Genomic DNA, 17,299 nt, shown 5'->3' on the forward strand with positions numbered 1-17,299 from the left:
AGTAATACACCATAGCAAATTCAAATTTGAAAGACTTTTCATGGAATCAGCCTCAGCCCTAAGAAACATGCCAAACTTCAACAAATTTGGTTGCATGAGACTGCCCCAAATTTGGGAGACATACATCAGAAGATCTTCAGTCCAATGGCCAAGAATACCTACATAGCCCGCTAGGGGGCACCATCAGGACTTTTAGGAGAAACAATAGCTTCCTCGCTTCTTCCTCATTTACTGCGTGTAGTGCCAGGGTGCATGTGTCTTTATTTTAAGTTCCAGTAAAGATGTTAACGTGACGTTGCCGAAATATTAAAAATATTTATTAAAGTTTAATTTAATTTATATTCTATTGTACGTTGTGAATTCTTTAAGTTATTTAGTAAGCATGTATAACCAACGTATAAGCCTTCCTATGAGAATTCACATTCAAGAATGTACTGCATGATCAATGCTACTGTAAGGTGGTATAGTCTCTTAAACAAAATAGGTCAGGAAAGGTTAACAAGCAAGTGTTTTTATACAAAAGTAAATAAATGAATCAGAGAAGATTGTAACAGTGAGAATTACAAATTTAATAACCTCTGGCAAGGAATATCCGTTGATGAAAGCACATTTCTTTTTTAGAGAGAGCATTATACACATGATATACGAGGGTGGTCTGAAAAGTTCTCGGCCTAACAATGAAAACACGAATTTATAATTTTTAAATTATTTTTATTTTTCAACATAATCTCCCTTAAGACTAATACATTTATTCTAGTGATGCTCCAGCACCATTATCCTGTCCCTGTAGCAGGTCTCAGTAAGATCTGCAAAGTACCCCCTCTACAGTTGCAATCACCTCTTGATTCAAAGAAAAACACTGACCAGCAAGGAAGAGTTTTAGTTTTGAGAAGAGATAGAAGTCAGAGGGAGCCAAATCTGGGAAACAGGGAGGATGTTCCAACAATTCATAGTGCAGATCCCTTAATTTTCCCATTGTCAAAACACTTTTGTGGGCAGGTGTATTGTCCTGATGAAAGATGTTTTTCTTCTGCAAACCGGATCTTTTCTCATGAATTTTTTCGTCTAGTCTGGTTTAAAGATCAGAATAATATTCCCTGGTTATTGTTTTACCCTTTTCAAGATAATTAATAAACAAAATGCCTTTAGCATCCCAAAACACCGATGCCATGACCTTTCCTGCTGATGGAATTGATTTTTGTCTTCTTTGATGCTGAACAACCAGCTTCTGTCCACTGTTTGGATTCTGGTGTGTAATGGTGAATCCAAGTCTCATCCATAGTAATAAATCGACTCACAAAATCAGTTTTATTTTTGCTAAAATGCTCCAAGTACTGTTCAGAGATTTTCATTCAAGTGCGTTTTTGATTTGCTGTGAGCAAGCGCATCTTGCGCAAAGCTTTTTCATATGCAATTCTTCATGCAAAAGATATCCTACATGCTCTTTTGAAATGCCTATAGTCTCAGCAATTTCACATACTTTGACTCACCAGTCATCCAATACCATATCATGCAGTCGATCAATGATTTCTGGTGTTGTTACACTTTTTGGACATCCTTCAAGCGTATCATCTTCAAGGCTGGTATAGCCGTGTTTAAACTTGGCAACATATTTCTTAATTGTTCTTGAACTCATTTATAGACTCTGGCAGCTTATTCGACTCATTCACCACTCTCCAAGTAAAAAACCTAGCTCTAACACCCTTCCTAACCACACTCTTGCCCAGCTTCCATGGATGACCCCTAGTCCTCCCACTCCCAGTCCTATTTTAAAAAATGTCTTCTGAATTAATCTTATAGAAACCCTTCAATCAACTAATAAGGTTCATTCCATAGACCTGCTATCATTTTGGTCACTCGACTCTGGATCCTCCCCACCTCCTCCTCCCCATCAAGAAGAAAACCTGGCACCCAAATTTGGGCAGCACAGTAGTCTAGGTGGGGTCTTATCAAGGCTTGATACAGAGGAACAATAACCTGTTTGTCTCTGGTCACCAAAGTATTTTTCAGCAATCAAGTAATTTGATGAGTTGATTTAGTCACTTTTGCAATGTGCCCCCCTAAACTTCAACTCCCTATCCACCAACACTCCCAAATCTCTGGCCTCGTCAATCTCCTGGAGTACAGTTCCACCAGTGTGGTATACTGCAGCTAATCTTTTCATCCCAAAATGCTTAACCTTACATTTTGCCACATTAAATTGACATCTATTCTCCTTAGCCCAGCCCTCACAAATTATCCAAATCATCCCGCAAAATTTTGACATCCTGTGCATTCACTATTGCACTACCCAACTTTGCATCATCATCAGCAAACAAATGAACAGTTCCTCTCAGATCCTTTCCTATATCGTTAATGAACAAATTAAACAGTAGTGGTCCAAGAACAGAAGTCTGTGGCACATCACTAGTCACAGGCCGTCTCTTTTGAAATCTACTCCTGAATAAACCACTCTCTGATATCTCTCCATCAACTACCCTCCTATCCATCCCCATATGCTGCAGTTTACTGATTAGAATTCCATGTGGTATCCTGTCAAAGGCCTTAGCAAGGTCCAGTAGGATCATTGTAAACCATTACCCTTATCCAGTTCAGCCGTCACTGTGTTATAAAACATGAGCAAGTTACTGAGGCATGATCTACCCTTCATAAAACCATGCTGTCCCCCATACAGTATCCCATTTTCATCTATCCATTTCTGTATTTTCCTCTTGACTATTTTCTCCAAGACCTTGACAATGATTCCTGATATGCTGATTGGTCAGTAATTTACAACAGCAGTCTTGGCACCTCCTTTATGCAGTGGAACTATTTTCACCTCTTTCCACCCCCTCAGGACTATCCCAGACCTGAGACTCAAATTAAACAAATGGTCAAGGGCACTGACAATTCTTTAGCTGCCTGATGTATGACACGAGCTGGTACACCATCCAATCCCACAGATGTATTGACATTGAGGTTTTGTAATAAACTATTCACCTCCACCACCATTCCCATATAAGCTGTTGGTTCCTTCATTCCTGCAATGACACCACCTGGATGATATACTCTTGCAAAGTGCTCGCTCAGTAATTCTACTATATTAACTGATTCGGTTACCTCCCTACCATTGGCATTCTTTAAAATTATTCTGCCATATACATTTTTTCTTTTACTTTCAACATATTGAAAAAACTGTTTGGGATTCTCTTTAGCCTGCATGGCTAATTTTCTTTCATGATCTTACCACACTCGTTACCCTTCTGGGTAATGAGTTCTTTGTTTCTTTTCTTTTTTTGCAGCTCAAGCTTAATGGTGTTATTAATTCATTTAACCCTCCTTAACCACCTCACATGCACTATCAATATCCAGTCCTTGCAGTTTTACATGCCATGGTACTGAACCAAGCAAACTCCTAAGCTTCTCATACTTACCAGCCCAATAATTCCACATGTACCCTGTTTTAATTGAAAATTCCACACATTTAGCCACCTCCCAAGTCAAGACCCTATGATCACTCTGACCAATTGGTGGCAACGTGGTCATATTCATTTTAGCCAAATTCTCAGATGCAATTACTAGGTCACGCACTCTCTGACCCCTAGTATTTTCCATTACATGCTGTCGCAGATAGTTATCTCTTAATAACTGCATAAAATGCAATTCCTTCCTCCCATGTGTCCTCTCCTCCTTCCAAACAATGTTACCATAGTTGAAATCCCCATAATAATTACCCTCCTTCCACTCATTGCTTCTATTTGCATACTATCTCCACCATCTATTCCATCACCTGGTCTATAGCAATACCCAATTGTATATTTTGTTCTCACACCAAATAGCCTCAAATGTGCTCTTTTCTCTATCCTGCAGTTCAACTTCTATTCTCCTTGGCTGCAGTTCATCAGCTATCATTAATAACACTCCTCCCCCCATTTTATTCTCCCTGTCCCTCCTGAATACACTATACCCCTCACATTCAATCCCACCAGCTATATCATCTTCTATAATCATGCAGATCTTTCTGTGGCTAAGAAGTTCAATTGAATTATTTCGGTTTTGTGACCACATTTTTATTAAAAAAAGACTGTTTTTAAAACTAAACAAGTACTAAAAAACAAACCCGACAAGTTTCGTTAGTCTTCAGACTAACATCTTCAGCGGTAAAGATAACAGTTTAAAGCACAAACTATAAGAAATTACGATAAAATACAAGTTAATTTGCTGGTATTATGAATATCAAAAAAGTGAAAAAACCAGGAGTCTACAATATTCACTGTTCCTGTGGAATCTGCAACATAGGCCAGACAGGGAGATTGGGAGAAATCCGCATGAGCGAACATCAAAAGGATGTACAAAAAAAGAGAGAACATAAGTCTGGTTTGGCATTCCAAATAACTTCTACTGGTCGTGATGTACTCTGGGACAGAACAAACATGTCCTACATTGATAAAAACTGTTTCACAAGAAAATTCAAAGAGGCAGCAAATATGATCAAAATTCCTACACAATGCAACAAAAATCAAGGTCTGATTTTAAATCAAGTTTGGTCAGCGTTTATCAAAAATTTACCCAGTTCAGACCTCGGACAGAGTGAAAATAAACCATAGAACGCGACATCAAATAGCATTGTTTCCAGCTAACACGTATTAATGTTATAGATCTGTTATTCGATTTTTTAACGAACTTTTTTGATGTTCATAATACCAACAAATGAACTTGGTTTTTTTTTTCATAATTTCTTATAGTTTGTGCTTTAAACTGTTAGTTATCTTTACCCCTGAACATGTTAGTCTAACGACTAACGAAACTTGTCGGGTTTGTTTTTTAGTACTTGTTTAGTTTTAAAAAGCAGTCTGTTTTAATAAAAATGTGATCACAAAACTGAAATAATTAGATATATCATCTTCTGTCAGCCATGTTTCACTAATGCCAATAACCTGTGGCCTGGAAGAGCCAACCAAGGCTAAAAATTCTTCCTTCTTGTTCCTAATACTCCTGGCATTAGTATACATGAAATGCAGAAGCCCATTAGTTCCACCCCTATTTTGATGCCTTATACTAACTATCCCATTCTGATTTGTTATCCTTCGTACTTGCTCGGGCATATTATACACATTCATACACCAACAAAGTACAAATATTACAAATATATTACAAATTAAAGATACCAAGAATTATATACTTGGTTTAATCCTTTATACGAGTGTAAGCAAACAAAGTTTGTACCTGAACTATTTTCAGGACTGGGACTTGTATAAAGAAGCTAAGACTTCACATCACTTACCTTAGTATCCCATAATGCAAAGTACATCTCCTTGTGGAGATGTATAATGCTATGCATTATGAGAAGGGTCACTACCCAGACCGGTTTCGACCTTTATTGAGGCCTCATCGGTGGGAGCCAGACTCAGAGGTGATACTAAGGTTGAAGTAATGTGGAAGTCATATTTCATATATGAGTAGCCAAAAAGTGTCACATCTCATTATTAAAATACTCTGGATTAGAAAAAGTTGTTGGAAGTTTTTCCACTTAGTTATATTATAAATTAAAGATATCAAGAAATTATATATTTGGTTTAATCCTTTATCCAAGTTTAAGCAAACAAGTTTGTGCCTGAACTATTTTCAGGACTGGGACAACTTGTATAAAGAAGCTAAGACTTCACATCACTTGCCTTAGCATCCCATAATGCAAAGCACGTCTCCTTGCAGACATGTATATAGCTATGCATTATAGGATGCACTATGCATATTTGCTTTGCATTATGGGATACTAATGCAAGTGATGTGAAATCTTGCATCTTTATACGAGTTGCCCCAGTCCTAAAAATAGTTCAGGTGCAAACTTGTTTGCTTACACTTGGATAAAGGATTACACCAAGTATATAATTTCTTGGTATCTTTAATTTATATTATCTCTTGTTTTCAGTTTTCTAGTTTTGACTTCCTCTAGTGTTCATCATTAGCCCTTATACCTGTGTTCATCCTACTATGATAATTTCAGTATATCTTCAAATGTTTTCATCAAAAATCTGATCTTGCAAAACATGCCATCACCTCTAAGCATAAGTTCTTTGTAAAACAACTAATATTAAAAGGCAGCTCTCTCATGGGGGGTTATATAAGGAGAAAATTGCAAGGCATTGCTACATTACCCTAATTTCAATAGATCTGATGGGTTATGTTTATTCCTGCTGTGGGAGATATTGAAATGAGCAGTGTTACGGAGCACTAAGTTTTTTTTTTTTTTATATCATATCATTATGACTTGAGTACAATAAGATCATACTGCTCTAATTAAACTCATTTCACTTTAGAATTGTTTAAGCTTGTTATGTTTGTATATGAATTTAGTTAATGCTGAGGATGCCCTTGATATCTTGAGTGAAATTTTTGTGATAAATAATTTTTCTCGGTTATATAAGTTATCTATGGTTTGTTCAAAATAATATTTTTTTTTGTCTCTCAACAGAAGTATAATAATGATTACATTTATGATGAAAAAAAAAGAAAAAGGAACAAGTAACTTACTGGAAATGCCCCTTTGTTTTTTTTATCTTTATCTTTGTTTGCCATTTTATAACTGTAAAAAAAATTACAAATAATAAGATATTATGTATAAATAAATAAATAAGAATTCAATAAGTTGAATCATACATTTTTTTGTATAAAAAAGTAACAAACTAGATGTAAAATATTAACATCAATCCCACCAACGAATGGCATATTTCTACCATGGGAAGAAGGAATGATGTTCTTAATGCAAATTCCATTCACAGATGGGTGTAATCTAGTATACATTAAGTTCCATGAATGAGGCAAGGATCAGACAATCAGAAAAACCTTGCTCTAAAGACCAAACAGAACTTTTCTAAGCCACCTCAGGTTTTTGATAAACAGGATAGTGATTCTACACCAGATGATGAAATTCATCTACAACCTAAAGGATGTTACAAACATCCATGCTGGCAGTAGGATTCAAACCTGTGGCCAACTGAACAGCAGAAGCAGTATCCACTCTGTCATATGTGCTGACTGACAATTCAGGAACTTTATTCTAGAAACACCAAACGGGGAATTTTTCAAGCCATTCAGGAGTCCAATAAGTAGGATGGTAGTCTTACATACCATGACACAAAAAAGTCTAACATAAAAACATCCTGCCCACACTGGGATTTAAACCAATGATCAATTAATTGGAGAGTAGAAATGCTATCCACTCAGCCAACTGAATGCTGTGTTTCCAACCTTTTGTGGTGAGAGAGAGAAAGAAAATAAAAATCTGTACAAAAAAACATTTCATGGTACTGATATTTTAGTTCTCTTTTTTGTATTCTTTGTGCTTCTCTCTCCCTCTCACAAACACACACACATGCATACCTCTTTCTGCTTATATTTCTTCTAAAGTCTTTTTTTTTACTTTTCCCACACACTCCAAAGACAACACACAGTCGAAATGGCTCACACCGCGTTACTCCCACCTCTAATCCTGTTTCATCATGTTCTATCTTTTTCTTTTCCCAAAAAATTTCTATCTTTCACCTTCTTCCCAAGGAATTCATAGCCCACCCTTGAAACCCAGGTTTTTAATTCATATACCTTTTGTCTTACCACAATTCTCTCACATCTCTCTATCTCCACATTTTAAACCCCTCCCCTTTCCTTTCAAGTCATACTTCAGTAATATTGCCATACGCCAGATGCAGCTCAATAAGAAGACAACCAGGAACACCCTACAAAGGTATGTCCAAAATTATTCCTTCCTTATATTCTTCATTTCATGGTACAATCTTTAAAACATCAGCAATGCCCTAAAAATTGAGTAAAAAAGCCAATGATGCCATAAAAGTCATACTTCAGTAATATTGCCATATGCCGGATGCCGCTCAATAAGAAGACAACCAAGAATACCCTATGAAGGTATGTCCAAAATTATTCCTTCGTATATCTATATCTTTTAAACATCAGCAATGCCCTAAAAATTGAATAAAAAGTCAATGATGTCATAAAAGGGGTACTTTTAAACAAAAATAGGCAAAAATAGCCATAAAAATTAATATTTATTTAGAGGAGTAACATGGAAAATTTTCCAGAATTTTCCTTTTTTTACAGTAATTAATTCTCGTAGAAATGCCATTTACAGTAATTAATTTCTTTCTCTAACCATGCTTCATCTGCTCTATTCAGAATTCAGAATTCAATATGACATTACTATCAAATAATGCATTACTTCATTTCTCCCTTTATCAAACAATGATAAAGAATAAATTGTATCATACCTTTTGAATAACAAAGCACTTGCATTCATTTAAACTCTGAAGTCTAAATACCTCAGCAGGAGTAGTAGCAGAAGAAGTGTAAGTATGCAGAAGTATACAACAACTGATGTGATTGCACAGTTTCACATTAACATAACAATAATATTAAAAACATTACTGTTAATTTAAGATGCAAGTGAGACAGCATAATGTAAAAATATTCTTAATAATTCTAATAACAAACGGAATGTTCTTATTTTAATTATTCATTGTTTATTTCACATCTGTTAATCCCAAATATCATCATCATCATCAAATTCCTGACATGTATCCTCAAAGGGTGTACAGGATATGATGGTACTATATGAAAATTTACTTCATTACTAAGTTCCTATCTACAATTTTTATTAATTACATTAAGATTACAATACATTTAATTACAACACTAAAATCGGGGCCTTAATCTCAAGCAACTTTTGACCACTGCAAGAAGTCCATATTAGGCAATTTATCACAGAACACTCAATAACTTCACTGAAAATGTGTTTAATGGTTATACTAACTTGATTTTTTTTTTTTTTAATTTAGCACTACGTGAAAAAAAAGAGTAAATTAAGGAATACCTAACTATACTGTCAGGAGTACTTTAACCTCAAATTCCAAAGATAAAGTGCATTCCCTTCTCAAATGATAACATGCTTAGTGAAGCAATTATGCAGAGATAAAAGTAAATGTTTCTGAACATCATCACCTTTTATAAGTGTTATTTATTCAAAATATGAAACAACAGTAGAAAAATTCATACTTTTTTTTTTTTTGTAATGATAGAAACTGGAAAAAAAAAAAAGTGTTAATAGTAAAGATAATTTTCAATGTTTAGAATCCACTATAGAGATCTGCAGTCACATGAAATATTTGGTCTCGGATTAGTGCCACCAGTTATTACAATGATGCAGTTATTTCCAGAAAACTCAATTATCTTCACCACATTTTCTTGGCCAATGGTTACAGCTCCCACAAAATTGATAAAATACTACATGGCCTCCTATGTTCCCCCCACACACACACACACATTCTCCAAACATGCAAGAACAAAACATCACTATTCCTATTCCATATATGAATAGATAGCCAAAGTACTAAAGAAAATATAACTCTCACACCACACTGTCTTCTGATTGGCAACTTTGATCTGCTCGCCTAAGGACAAACTGCATTATTTAGCATATCCTGGAGTGTACGAAGTTCCCTGTGACTATCTACTATTGGATAGACAGGAAAATCTGTTAACATCTGCCTTGGAAACCATAAAAAAATACATTTGTTACCATCATTATGGAAAGTCAGGACTGGCAGAGCTTGCTTTCTACACTCCTTCATGCAGCATTAGATGGAAGAAAACTGATGTGCTATAGCTATACAGAAGTTGTTAGTTCAGAAACACTACTCAGTCAGTAATGGCTATGAAGCATTCTCCTAACCTAAACAAGTATGGCTGCATTAATCTGTCAAAAATTTGGGATACTGCTATCTTAGGATAATTCCTACTCAACTGTAATACTTCTTTTATTCAACATTAGGGGTACCAAATTAGGAATTTAGGTGTTCATTACAATTTGAACTGTTTCACTTACTCACTGGCATGTGCAAACTGTAACATGTTTCTCTGAAGATGCTGATTTGAAATCCAGTGAAATATAAGCCAGTTAATAAAAATCCTTTTATAATTTAGTCTTGCTTAGTGTTGAAATACTGTTAAAATTAAATAAGTTATAAAAGAGGAGTGTAAGAAACAGAAAAACAAAAATAGTTTCTATGAATCTTAACAAGGAAGCTTAATCAGATATGTTCTATTTCCTCAAGTTTAGTTCAAGATGAATAACGGAACTGCAGAGTATTTATAATGCTCTGCAGTTCTGTTATTCATCTGTGAGAGATTATTTAGTATACTAACTAGTAGGAATTCTCCAGATGTAGGAAAGGGGAAAGATGAGTGTTAATAGTCATTATTAACCCAAATCATGATCATTTCCAAGCAAGCTAGTTTATTCATACTATGTTAGATGTCTATTATTCTCTTTCTACTTTGGCTATACAAGAAATGTGCTTCAGAGAATTGCACGGACTGCCACATTAACATGATCGATGTCAGGTGGAAGTATGTGTTCTTCTGCTAGGTTTGCCCATTTTGTGAGATAAAAAAACAACTTAAGTTGGGGAGAGAGGGGAAAGAAGCAACAAATTGTTTGATTTTACAGATGTTATGAACATAACCCAATAATCTTAGTGAATACTGAGGATGTAGGGGAAACGTTTTGAATGAATTTTGCTGTACTTGCTATGTAGCATTTTCTTGATAAGAAGTACTATGTTTAGACTGTTTCATGCAATGAATCAGTATAGTAGGCAAAAAAAAATTCATATGCACTTCGATAGTGGATAGATTCTTAATTACAGTAGAATTCTAATATAAAATCCTGATAGCCTAACTACTGAGGTCAGGTCAGAGAACTACTGAGGTGCTAAATTGTTGACCATTCCAGATTACTGGATGGTATGGTATCCCTAGAAATAGCTGAAGAAACCACTTCTTATTTTGCATGCCAGATGCCAGACAATGTTGCAATACTTTAACGGTAAGTGAAACAGCCTCTCTGCTTCTGAGAAGAGTATTTCAATGTACTCAACCAATATTTTAAATGTCTTGAAAATACCCATTGGGATGTGGGTGGCATTAACATAGCTATAATGCCCAACTTCCAATGTTCATGTATAATCAATATTTATTCCCACCCCCCCATTTCAACTTATGTTCAATTAGCAGACTTTACATGTGATGAGTTAAAAAAGATAATGTATGATAAACAATATTATTGTTTGTGAAAACAATAATAATAATAATAAAAAGGAGAAAATGGTAGACTGGCAGATTTGTTCAGCAATTCTCTGCCCTGGTAGTAACAGACCGTACTGCTTCATAAGGGAGGTGACAGAACTCAAGCATTAAATTATAGGCCAATCTGCGTGTTAGTTGTGGTTAAAGTGTTGGAAAGGTTAGTGAGAAACAGGATAAAGAATTGGGTTGAAAACAGTAGTATTGCCTTTGACAGACAGTATGGATTTGCTAAAGGGAGGTCATGTTTTAGTAATTTACTCATTACATTCAGGCGACAGCTGCATTGGATGAGGGAGGTGAATACACAGTAGTATACTTAGATTTTGCAAAGGATAGATTACCACATGATAAGTTGATAGTCAAACTAAAGTGGATTGGGTTGGATATTAGATTGGTGCATTGGATTGAAGACTGGCTATCTGATAGATATTAGCAAGTTGCCCAGAAGAGGAAAGTCACTATTAGTGTGTCTCATGGGACTGTTTTAGGACCATTGCTGTTTAACCCATACATTAATGATATTGGAAAAGATTTGAATGGGATATTCAGTTGTTTGCAGATTATGCAAAGTTTAGAACTATGAGGAGTACAGTATATGTTGTGGCCTTATAAGACTTGAATAGACTGAGTGAATGGGAGGGGTATGCCAGTTGAATATTGCAAAATGTAAGGTTTTAAAATTTGGAAAACAAAGATAGGATGCAGACTTTATGCTTGGTGGGAATATATTGTTGGAGATGGAGAAAATAAGAGATCTTAGTATGATGGTGGATAAGAATTTAAAATTTAGAGAATACACTGCCAAAATTGTGAGGACAACAACAAATTCTGGCAATGATGCAGAGGACACAAACTTGAAGTAGGGAGATTCTGGTTCCATTATATAAGGCTACATATGGACTACTGTGCACAAATTTGGTCAAAAGGATGAAAAAATACTAGAAAGAGTCCAGAGATGATTGACTAAGGTAGTTTCTGGTTTCTGGCATGTTGAGTATGCAGAAAGGTTGAGAAGATGAAGTTTACAGAGTTTAGTGATAGGAGGAAGAGGGGTGATATGATAGAGATGTAGAAGTTGGTAAGGAGTTATTACAGGATTAATGTTGAAGAGGTTTTTCTTAAAATGCTGGGAGATATGAAGAGAACAAGAGGTCAACCCTGGAAGCTGTATAAGGATGGTGTGAGCAAGGAAGTGAGAAGTAGATTTTTGCATGGAGAGTTGTAAATGATTAGAATGCATTGCTTGAGTGTGTAGTGTCTGCTGAGAATTTAAATGTATTTAAGACACAGTATAATGAGCTGTGTGTATGACAAAGGGACCTCCCTGATGAGCAACTCCATGGGAGTCATGGGATGATGATGATGGTAATAATAAATTTATTAACTAATTATGGATTAGTTCTGATAAGAGTAAAATTTCAGAGTTATGAATTTGTTTTGTTTTTTGGTTTAGTAATGAACATTACATATTTGTTCACTTATTTATTTTCCTACTCTCCCCCAACCTCCCTTATGTTACCAAATCATTTTCATTATTCCATTCTCCAAACAATTTAGCTGTGTCTGTTGAGCTTCAAACTCTTGTTTTTACTTTTTTACTAAATAGCTAAAGGAAATTACAATGTATACTAAGATATACATTAAAATAAATTTTAATACATAATAAATTTAGTTTAATCCTTTATCCAAGTGTGAGCAAACAAAGTTTGCGCCTGAAAGTATCTTCAGGACTGGGTTAAGGTGGTACAACACCAGGGCAACTCGTTGCAAAGGTGGAGCAAGCTACCAACACTCCTAACTCAGTATCTCCTATAATGTCTCCTATAATGCAAAACACATCTCCTTGCAGATATGTCTAATGTTATGCATTAAGGGAAGGGCCACCACCCAGACTAGTTTCGACCTTTATTGAGGTCTCTTCAGTGGGAGCCAGGCCCAAGTGGAGATATCAGGCAGAAGCATTAGCAGGTCATCTCTACCTATAGGAATTGCCAATTGGTGTGCCACCCTTTTTTAATAAATTACTCTGGATTTAGAGAAAGATGTTGAAAGTTTATTTTTCACTTGGTTAGAGTATAATAAATTTAGTTTAATCCTTTATGCAAGTGTGAGCAAACAAAGTTTGCGCCTGAAAGTATCTTCAGGACTGGGTTAAGGTGGTACAACACCAGGGCAACTCATTGCAAAGGTTGCAAATTAGCAGGTCATCTCTACCTATAGGAATTGCCAATAGGTAGAGATGACCTGCTAATGCTTCTGCCTGATATCTCCACATGGGCCTGGCTCCCACTGAAGAGACCTCAATAAAGGTCGAAACTAGTCTGGGTAGTGGCCCTTCCCTTAATGCATAACATTAGACATATCCGCAAGGAGATGTGTTTTGCATTATAGGAGATACTGAGTTAGGAGTGTTGGTAGCTTGCTCCACCTTTGCAACGAGTTGCCCTGGTGTTGTACCACCTTAACCCAGTCCTGAAGATACTTTCAGGCGCAAACTTTGTTTGCTCACACTTGGATAAAGGATTAAACTAAATTTATTATACTCTAACCAAGTGAAAAATAAACTTTCAAAAAAAAATTTTAATACACTTCCCATATTTCGGCAACGTCACGTTGCTATTTTCACAGGAACTTCAAACTCTTGTTTTTACTGTTTTACATTTTTCCTATTTTCCAATTATTTAAAGTGGTCTGCACCCAACTTATTCCATTTTAAATCTATCCTATGGTCTTGATTTCTTTACCTGTCACCAAAATTTTCAATCTCATCCCACCATACTCAAAGTTAGCTTTGCATCTTCTCCTCCATTGCTTGAATATGCTGTTTTCATCTGCTATGTAGAATGCATGCTAACCAACATTCAAACAAAGAAAATGAAAACATTTACTTAAGATTAGCACTACAGAATGTTAACACAGCAGTCAAGATCAAAATTCATTATGTATCATAGTCATACACAACTACACAACCAGTACTCAATGTTTGTACTTTGCACTTAATTGTTAAGCTTGCATTTATACTGCAAAAGTCCTATTGTCAACTGTAGAAGATACTAGAGGCTAATGAGATTAAGTGACTTATAATGGTCCTGTTCATGTTAAGTATCCTAAAAGTTCTAATAGCTTCCAAAAGTATACACAGATAACTACAGCTGGTGATGAATTTAGTTTTTCATATTATAAGTAAAAAAAAAAAAAAAAAGCTATTCTACAATGAGAAAGAATTTATCCAAAGAAGAAATAAAAACAATTATGAATTAGATGTATAGCAACTACCCATTAACTGTAAAGCAATTAATGTAGTTTTATTATTGTAAAAATAACATGCTACTGTTTATGCTGTTTTTTATTTTAAAGTGATGGCAATGTTTCATATGGCAGCCTTCTATATTTAACTCCATCAGTAATCTATAAATAGTTGTCCTCTTATGACACTATAAGCTGGTTAATGTAAAACTGAAATTACAGGATACTAACAATAAACACGTTCATAAAAATTAATAATACATTTCAAGTACTAAACAAAATTAACATTTAAAATTTAAATGAATTGAATTTCTATTTAACATAAAATAATTATTCAATTTTAAATGATTAGAAATAGCTAACTAAGTATTTATTAAAGTCATTAAAATTACTATGTTAACAGTCACAGTTTTCATCTAAATGCAGGCGAAAACCTGAAATATATAACATATGCTTTAAGTGCAGCAAGTTAAAGGTAAAAAAAAATAGTTCAACTGATATTAGAAAAAAATTTACTATAAGACACATATTGAATATTCAGTATGTTTCTTTACTACAAAATAAATAAAAAAATATGCTATGCAAAACTTAAAATTTAATCACACTTCAGAGAAATTTAAACATACAATAAATTTATTATGTATTAAAGAGTATCATAAAATCTCAATGTATTTTACATTAAAAGAGGACAAACAATGTAGTTCACTTTTAATGTAAAACAAAATTTCTGTCATTAAAAATCGGAAAATATTTACATGCTGAAAACTTTCTGCGATAACTCATAAGAACTCCATGGACATGGCTAAAAAAAAAAAATATATATATATATATATAGAGAGAGAGAGAGAGAGATGGGGGGGGGGGGCAGAACTGTCAACTGACTACCATCTTGTTGTCTGCACTCTACGGCTTCAGAAATCAGATGCTACCATCAACGGTGGTAGGCCTAAGCAGCTATACCGCGTGAAATGAGAGGCATTGGAAAATGAGGCTGTGAGGAAGAATTTTACAGATGTAAAAGTAAAATTTCCTCCAGGTTCAAAGAGATTCTCAAGCATACTGCAGATGTTGAGGAGGAGTGAGAGCTGTTCAGAACTGCTGTCACTGCCTCTGCACTCTCATGCTGTGGCAGAAACCGGATCAGCGTGCCGACAGGCAGTAAGAAAAGGACACACCTTGGTGGAACCAAGAAGTCCAAAAAACTATCTGGGTAAAAAAGGAGGCCTACCTAACATGGCTTAGGGTCAGGTTACTGCTGCTGAGGCAGTAAAGAAAGCAAAGCAGAAAGCTTGGGAATCCTTTGGAGAAAGATTAGACTCATCCTATGCAAATGAAAACAAAGTATTCTGGTAGACCATCCACCGCCTTTGAGGGAGGAAATCGTGCACAGCAAGGGCAATTAAGGCCTCTGATGGTGCATTTTTAACATCCGAGAAGAATATCCTCCACAGATGGAGGGAATACTTTGAGAGCCTTCTTAACCTAGGTGGCCCAGCAGTTGTGGACATCCAAGTGCTGCAGATCGGGGCGATAACTAGTCTCACAGCAGAAGAGGTCCATTTAGCAATAAAATCACTAAAAGCAGGCAAGGCTGCTGGTGATGATGAAATTCGGCCCGAAATGCTAAAAGCCTTAAATCGAGATGCCATTCTTTGGCTTATTCGAGTGTGTCAGGCTGCTTGGATATCTGGGCGAGCACCAAAGCAATGGCAGACAGGCATAATAATACCAGTCTTCAAGAAGGGAGACCAGAGAGAGATTGCAGCAACTATCGTGGCATCTCTCTGCTCAGTCTGCCTGGGAAAGTATATGCTAGGTGCTTGGAAAGAAGGTGCAGGAGCATAGTTGAGTCAAAGTTACAGGAAGAACAATGTGGCTTTCGTCCTAGTAGAAGCACAACTGACCAAATCTTCACTTTAAGGCAAGTCTTCGAGAAATCTTGGGAATATGCCAAGAATATCTACACATGTTTTGTCGACTTGGAGAAGATATATGACCGGGTTCCTCAGAATAAGCTTTGGCAAGTAGCACAGGAGTACGGAGTGGATGGCCAACTATTAGCTGCCATCAAGTCCCTATATGAATGCCCGGAGTTTTGTGTCAGGATAAACAACACAAAGTCTGAACCTTTCACAGTCTCCATTGGCCTTCGCCAAGGGTGTGTTCTGTCACCCCTCCTTTACATAACATTCATGGACTGAATTGATAGGCACAGCCGAGGCAGTGAGTGTGTCAGAATTGGAAGATGTAGCATTGGACATCTGCTTTTTGCAGATGACCTAGTTCTGCTTAGTTCTTCCACAGATGACCTCCAGCAGACTCTGGATAGGTTTGTAGCTGTTTGTGCAGAAGCTGGAATGAAGATCAGTGTGGTCAAAACTGAAACATTTGTGGTCTCAAGACAACCATCCCAGTGCACTCTACATGTGAGTGGAGTCCCAATGAGGCAGATGGAGAAGTTTCAATACCTTGGGTCCATATTCACGAGTGATGGAAAGTGGGACATAGAGCTAGATACTCAGATTGGCTCAGCAAGCACAATATTGCGGGAGCTTGGCCATTCGGTAGTATTGAAGCGGAAGTTAAGCCAGAAGGCAAAGCCAGCTGTCTTCAATACAGTCTATGTCCCCATCCTCACCTATGGTCATGAGAGTTGGGTAATGACTGAAAGAATGCAGACACGAATCCAAGTGGCTGAAATGAGGTTCCTTCGAGGGGTTACAGGGCTGACAAGACTCGACAGAGTCAGAGGCTCTGCAATTTGGGAAATCCTCAATACTCAACCATTGCTTCTCCGTGTTGAGAGATCTCAGTTACATTCGTACGGGCACCTGGTCCGAATGCTACAAGAAAGGCTCCCCCAGCAGGTCCTCTTTGCCAAGCCAGTCCTCTTTGGGAGGCCAAGAACTTGCTGGATAGA

The 17,299-nt window shown here is 36.2% G+C and overlaps 1 protein-coding gene across 2 annotated transcripts in view; it reads right to left on the reverse strand.

Annotated features, from left to right (window-relative positions):
* LOC150106717 (protein diaphanous-like) overlaps nucleotides 1–17,299 on the reverse strand; it is a 303,611-nt gene that overhangs the window by 263,034 nt on the left and 23,278 nt on the right. For both annotated transcript variants that reach the window (XM_090393305.1, XM_090393306.1), the window contains exon 2: nucleotides 6,511–6,562. In XM_090393305.1, coding sequence (XP_090249431.1) covers nucleotides 6,511–6,555 — 45 coding nt within the window. In that variant the 5' untranslated portion in view covers nucleotides 6,556–6,562. The remainder of the gene's footprint in view (nucleotides 1–6,510; nucleotides 6,563–17,299) is intronic.

Source organism: Typopeltis vanoorti, chromosome 5 (assembly GCF_054136105.1).
Source record: "Typopeltis vanoorti isolate ZY-2024b chromosome 5, IOZ_Tvanoo_1.0, whole genome shotgun sequence".
Lineage (NCBI taxonomy): Eukaryota > Metazoa > Arthropoda > Arachnida > Uropygi > Thelyphonidae > Typopeltis > Typopeltis vanoorti.